Genomic DNA, 7500 nt, shown 5'->3' with positions numbered 1-7500 from the left:
GGACGATGCGGGAAGTGTGCAAACTGTGCGTGAACTCGTCGTGCCAGTTCGTGTCAATGTGGACAGGTCAGCTGTGATTCTGAGGAGACTTATTAATTTACTTTGATCTTCCAATTCGTGGCAAAAAGTCGTGCAAGTGTCAGGGTACCTTTATATAAACGCACAAACGAATAAAGTGTCAATAAAACAAAGACAAAGTAATGCAATTAATCATAACATCCAATAATTTGGTCCCGATGATAAACAATACTTTGATGATAAAGATGGTATAACTATGGAAATAAATATTGCAATCTGATATCTGACACTAGTTTCTTATGAAAATCTTGAAAAGGATAAGTAGCCTACTTTAGCCCAAGTTTAAGTTTGTAAACTTGTATGACCTCCCTATAGTTCTGAACATGCAACACACATTTTGCAAAACTCTAGTAAAATACTCTTGTTATATGTCTAAATACTTACTCCCAACGACAAAAGTAATTATATGATCATGAATGAATATAACAATTATGGCAGTTAACTATCATTATGTAAGACATGATTACGACAAATCAACTTACCAAAAGTTATGTGTGGGTGGGTGTGTGTGGTGTGTGTGGATGGGTGTGGGTGTGTATGTGTGTTCATTAATAAAAACTTACTATTGCAAGATTTGAAGCCAACGATCTTGCAAATAGTTCCAAGCCAGGTCACGTCCCACCTCATTCTTGGCGACTGTCTTGAAGACGGCTGAGGCATCTTGCTTCCTAATGCCACTCTCTGGAGTAAAGGCCATTTCAAGGTATCTTAAAAAAGGGAGAGAGAAATTCAAATAGTTATATTTTTTTATATTTTTAAATTGGTTAAAATATTGATGAAACCTCAACTATTTATCTACGCATTTTATTTTTACTCAGTTCGATTTTTTTTAAAATTTTCTTTATAAGTATAACAAAAGTTAATGTTTTTCATGAACAAATCTTAGTTTTAGAAAAACAATTACATCTATTGTATGTATTAATGCATAAATATCATCGATACATAAAATTGTATGGTATATGGGAGTTCCCAACTCACCGAGAGCAACGGTTAAGAGATTTAAAATTCCTCATTGAGAATTACCTTGACAGGATCCATATTTCTTTGGTGCATCCTAAAGCATACAGGATATCTGACTTCTCAGCTCCTACATTAGACTGGGTATAACGTTTCCATGCAGCATTCCATTCTGTCTCGCCTCCATACTTAATACCCGTGCACAACACAGTGCTTTGAACGTTTGGTGAGAACACGCTGCAAGAAAAAGTAATGCTTCGTGAAATAATCCAACTTTAAATGTTGTTTCACAATCCTAAATCACTTTGTTTTATTAATATTACATTCATTCAGACAATAACATTAAAATGAGAAAGTATTTTAACAATACAGGATCCCACAGGGTTTTTCTTTACCTCTCATTTGATGCAACCCACTTTTGGAAAAGGTCAATGGCCTTGGTGATGCAAGGAGTATGGGCCAGATTGCATGCCCAAGTCACCGCAAGGATACGCTTGTGCTTTGTCAGGTGGTGGTCTGTCTCGCTGTCCTCAAAGCCAACAGAATTGTAAAGGGGCTCTAGGAGTGACATCAAGTAATTCTGGAAGATTGTAAAACATTATGTAAATCACACTTTCATATTGTTACATGAATATGTTATGTTTTACCCCCTGTTTATGTTTTTTTCTGTGTTCTTCTTCTTCTTCTTTAGATTGCCCGGAGCTTCTCTCCGGACAGGGGCTTTTTGACGGTGCGTCTAGCCCCTAGGTTATTCTGTGTGTGTGTTTGTTTGTGAACAGCTCCCTGACCACAATTTTAATTTCTGTTCCGACCGCGTTAATATCTTTTTAAGCGTTTCCAGAAGGCTAAAATTGCTGTCAAATATTTGTTCAAACATTGATACGTAAAATCATCTACCTGAAGCTGTCAAAATTGAATAAAAACTATATATTTTTCATCCTAGATTACTTACTCTCAGAGACAGAGGAGCAAGAATTGCTCGCTATGGAAAAATTGGATATGATTCAATGAAATAAAACTGAAATCATCTACCTGAAAGGATCAAAATTTAATAAAAACTATACATTTTTTCATCCTAGATTACTCAACTCTCAAAGACAGAGGAGCAAGAATTGCTCGTTATAGGAAAAAAATTGGATATGATTCAATTTAATAAACTGATAATCAATTACCCGCAATGGTCCATATCCAGCTGACCTCTCGAACATATTTCTCAAGTAACCCAAAGAGTCGAGGGCGGAACTCCACGGGACGTATTCAGTTTCATTGCTCAGGTAACTTGATGTCGTGAGCGCAGTAGGATAATCTAGCACACCTATTAAAATATTTGATTATGTTTAGATACCTGATTTGACGTTTTTACTGTTTTAGAATGATTTATTGTTATCTTATTCTCATCATTTATTTATTTCCTTTCCATACTGAGCTATTTTTCCCTATTGGAGCCCTTGGGCTTATAGCATCTTGCTTTTTCAACTGGGGTTGTAGTTTGGCTAGTAATAATAATAATAATAATAATAATAATAATAATAATAATGATAATAATGATAATAATAATAATAATAATTAAGAAAGTGATTACTGAGACAAAACTAGAAAAACGCCATTAATTCATATGCTCTAAAATTCATTATTCCAATTATTATTATTATTATTATTATTTTCAATTTTATTATTATCATTATTATTATTATTATTATTATCATTATTATTATTATTTAAGATATAGCCCTAGCTGGAAAGGAAAGATGCTATAAGACCAAAGCCTCCAACAGTGAAAACTACCCCAGTGAGGAAAGGAAATAAGGAAATGAATAAACTACAAGAGAAGTAATGAACAATTAAAATAAATAAAATTAAAATCTTTCATATAAAAACTATAAATAAAGAACAGACAAAACCAGAAAAAAACACAAATTCACAAGCTCTAGAATTCATAATTTCAATTTATGCAAATGAACTTCGTCTTTTTTTCCAAAGAATGAAAAGATCACAGAGCATCAGCTCTTTAACCATAAAAAGAGAAAATTTCCTACCAGCTCTGGCTAAGTTCAACGCATCGTCCAATATTTGTGCTCTGTTAATAGCGTGAATGACTGAATGGTCTTGCTTGAGCTGACTATTCAACAACTTCCAGGTGTTGCTATCATAGTTGACCCTAAAGTAACCAGTCTCTTGCAGATTCACTATGATCCACTGAGACTGGTCTGGAAGGCCTGGAAAAGGAAAGATTTAAAAGTATTATCCTTTTCAAGTACCTTCTTTACCTTTTTTAAATAGTCTGATTTGTTCATTTGTTCATAAAGGAAAGGGAACAGTTTTAATGAACAAATCAGACGATTTAAAAGTATTTTCATACTTTTTTCAAATGCGTATCTATGTATTTCATTGGATTTAAATCATGATTTCTAACCGCTGATTTTCAACGGTTTCCGATCGTCAGACATCCAGTGGCTTGCGCGCGTGACGCTGAAGTTTGAATTGGGCTGAGAAGTGTAGCTGACGGGGATCCACCATCCGGGCTCCTGGCTGGAGGAGGCATTCGTGCTCTTTCTGCTTAGCCTGAACCACTCCTGAAGAATATAACATTACGTTAATAATGTCAAATACAAACATGAGAAATTACTTGTAAATAAAGGAGTACTTTTCTATAAACATTGAACTTCCACAAGTAATTTTCATGTAGTCAATAGGTTACAAATAAGGGAAGCGGATACGATGGTATAACTGAATAAAAGATGTCATTATTATTATTATTATTATTATTATTATTATTACTACTAGCCAAGCTACAACCCTAGTTGGAAAAGCAAGATGCTATAAGCCCAAGGGCTCCAATAGGGAAAAATAGCCCAGTGAGGAAAGTAAATAAGGAAATAAATAAATGATGAGAATAAATGAACAATATATCATTCTAAAAACAGTAACAGCGTCAAAACAGACATGTCCTATATAAACTATGAACAATGTCAAAAACAGAAATGCCCTATATAAACAATAAAAAGACTTATGTCAGCCTGGTCAACATAAAAACATTTGCTCCAACTTTGAACTTTTGAAGTTCTACTGATTCAACTACCCGATTAGGAAGATCATTCCACAACTTGGTAACAGCTGGAATAAAACTTCTAGAATACTGTGTAGTATTGAGCCTCTTGATGGAGAAGGCCTGGCTATTAGAATTAACTGCCTGCCTAGTATTACGAACTGGATAGAATTGTCCAGGTTAAAGGAAACATGCTTGTAGACAAGATTTATAGACAGGAAAATAAAATTAAACGTAAATGTTATTATGACTAACCTAGAACCTACATTTAGTTATACCTTTAGAACATTAAGAATGAGAATGACAATAATAGAGTACAGTATATTATTATATGATGAATTAAGGCGATTTCCCGCGAACCAAGTTTACTCGCATCGTTTGGTAGCTATTGGCCAAATTTCCAAATGTAAGTTCAACGTTCTTTTTATGTTAGCAGTATCTGCAGTTAAAGAACAAGTGTTACTTTTAATGAGAGAATTCGCAAGAGGGTCTGCCCCTCTCTTTTATTCTTCTGTACTTCTCTTTCGCCCTATTTCCTTAATCTTTCCCATCCCGAGTACCTGCCTTTGAGCTATAAACTGGATTGTATCCAGGGGTACTCTTCCTTTCCCCATATTCCCCACTTCCCTATTCTTGTTATTATCATTATTAATGAGAGTATAATAGACCTTTTAGAGCTAAATTTTGCAGTGCAAGATCGCACTATTATAACATGAAGGAACTTGTATTGTGATAACACCATAATTTTTCAAGTTAAACAGTTAGACACTCCATTAGCCTAGGACTCTACCCATGTCTCTGCATCTCTCAATCTTGTTACTGTTCTAGAAGGATTCATTGTTAACTTGTTCGCATCTTTTATTTATTTCCTTATTTCCTTTCCTCACAGGGCTATTTTTCCCTATTGGAGCCCTTGGGCTTATAGCATCTTGCTTTTCCAACTAGGGTTGTAGCTTGGCTAGTAATAATAATAATAATAATAATAATAATAATAATAATAATAATAATATGCGTATAGATACAATAAACAAATGGTTTATGATAAGCAGTTTAATCCCACTTTTAGGGGAAAAAAATCCCGCACTAAACAAATTGAATAAGAACTTTTTAAATAAGGGAAAAGAGATGTATAAACTATAGACGCAATTAATTTGTCATCGGCAAAATTAATTGTGAATGTTACTGTGAGATTATGGAGGAAAAATAAGAAACGTAATGAATATCTTTGCGTGCATTATGAACACACAGCGACTTCTGCAAACCACATTTCAAGAACGTTGCGTTTAACAAGTCAAAGTAATGATGAAATGAATTACCTGAACCAGTGTGGCCGAGTTGCCTTCTCTGCTGACGGACACCACTGGATAGCCCTCCTTGAGGGTCCAAGTGTCCATTATAAGTTTCACGGTTAATTCTGCAGGCAAGGTGCTATCTGCGTGCCCTGCTTCGGTGAGATACTTCCACAAGTCATCTTGCTCAGCGTTGTCAAACTTCCTGATGTTGGGGAACAGAAAACCGTTAGGTATGAATAACAAACACTATCCAAATATATCACACTTAGTCTATATCTACCTACTTCCTGATGTTGGGGAACAGAAAACCGTTAGGTATGAATAACAAACACTATCCAAATATATCACACTTAGTCTATACTGGTCATTTTAAACTATTCTTTAATGATATTGACTGGAGTTTAGGGAATAAAAAATCAGTTGATACTAAAGGTAGGATATGCATTGAAGAGGGAAATAGAAAAATTACCCAGGTATGTTTAGCATAATAACCAGAACAGCAAATCATCTAAATTTAAAATAGGCATATGAACACTGGTACTGTACCCAGTTACACATGGATGGACTGATGAGCAGTAGATCAGTAGTAACCCCTGGACCTACCATATGAAAATGCAGGGCTGTACCACTAAGTCATAACCCCCTCTTTGACAAATTTCACCTCTCCCTCATTCATTTACTCACACACACACACACACACACATATATATATATATATATATATATATATATATATATATATATACATATATATATATATAGGCATATATATATATATATATATATATATATATATATATATATATATATATATATATATTTATATATATATATATATATATATATATATATATATATATATATATATATATATATATATAACAAATGCAGCCGTTCCTTAGTCCACTGCTGGACAAAGGCCTCAGGTATGTCCTTAGCCATGTCTGGGGTTTGGCTATTTTCATCACCACTATGGCCACTGGGGATTGGTGATGGTAGGGACTTTAGTCTGATCGCTCACAGCAAACCAACCTAGTACGGGTGGCCCTGCTGATCAAGTTGATACATACACCCTTTCAACACGTTAAGGGATAACCACCCTGAAGGGGGTGTGTATATATATATATATATATATATATATATATATATATATATATATATATATATATATATATATACTCCTTTTCGTAATAGTTTTGGTGTCGGCTTTGCCTTGTGTTTTGGTAAATTATTTCTCTTAAACCAAAACCAGAAAGAATGAATAAATCTCAAGAACCTGTTTTCACAAAAGATCAAAGCATCTAGGCCTACTTACAAGTCATTCAGTGCAAAACATCTATCTAGGCCTACCCACAAGCCGTTCACAGCAAAACATCTTTACTAAATTTTTTTTAATGAGGCGCATTTCCACCGACTTGCAGCGGTGCCCTTTAAGCTCGGAAAGAGTTTTCTGCAACCTCATTGGATAGAATTATCTTGTCCAACCAATCAGCGAGCAGGAAACTTTTCCGACCTAAAAGGGCCTGCGATTCGGTGCAAATCTGCCTCGCTAAAAAGAATTGACTCTAGGCCTACTTACAAACCGTTCAAAGCAAAACATTCAGACATTCAAGCCTACTTACAAACCGTTGAGCAAAACATCTAGGCCTACTTACAGGGCGTTCAGAGCAAAAACATCTAGGCCTACTTACAAGGCGTTCAGATAATTGGTGAGACCTTTTCTGAAGGTTGCCTCTGTGAGGAAATGCTGCATCATTCGAATGATTGTTGCCCCTAAGAAAGAAGAAGAGAGAAACCAAAATAAGATTAAATTAATTTTTTTCTGCAATACTCATTTACGGAAAGAAAAAAAAATATCACGAGTGCATAGAACGGTTGACCGTGTTCATTAATAAGTGGGCTGTCTATCTAAACGTTTTAATCCTAAACCAATAAACACTGTACTAAACAGAAACATGGACAATATTAAATAAGTGTGTTTAGATAAAGCTTAAGTCATATAAAGGTGTAACCATATAAATCAGATTAAGAAGAATATACTGTACACAAAAATAAGAAAAACCTATGTACCTCTACCTAGTTCTAAACCTAGACGTTAAAGAACGCTTATGGTTGGGATCATGAAAT

At 34.6% G+C, this 7500-nt stretch overlaps 1 protein-coding gene across 1 annotated transcript in view; it reads right to left on the bottom strand.

Moving 5' to 3' along the window:
- LOC137644146 (aminopeptidase N-like) overlaps window positions 1-7500 on the bottom strand; it is a 37263-nt gene that overhangs the window by 1822 nt on the left and 27941 nt on the right. Inside the window, exons 9-16 of the mRNA XM_068377127.1 lie at window positions 7065-7146; window positions 5398-5575; window positions 3449-3608; window positions 3072-3251; window positions 2208-2350; window positions 1431-1615; window positions 1102-1272; window positions 642-785 (exon numbers count right to left, since the gene is read on the bottom strand). Of these exons, the coding sequence (XP_068233228.1) occupies window positions 642-785; window positions 1102-1272; window positions 1431-1615; window positions 2208-2350; window positions 3072-3251; window positions 3449-3608; window positions 5398-5575; window positions 7065-7146 (1243 nt within the window). The remainder of the gene's footprint in view (window positions 1-641; window positions 786-1101; window positions 1273-1430; window positions 1616-2207; window positions 2351-3071; window positions 3252-3448; window positions 3609-5397; window positions 5576-7064; window positions 7147-7500) is intronic.

Source organism: Palaemon carinicauda, chromosome 7, assembly GCF_036898095.1.
Source record: "Palaemon carinicauda isolate YSFRI2023 chromosome 7, ASM3689809v2, whole genome shotgun sequence".
NCBI classification, from domain to species: domain Eukaryota; kingdom Metazoa; phylum Arthropoda; class Malacostraca; order Decapoda; family Palaemonidae; genus Palaemon; species Palaemon carinicauda.
The sequence above is the reverse complement of the archived record's forward strand: the minus strand, read 5'-3'. Positions and strand labels throughout refer to the sequence as shown.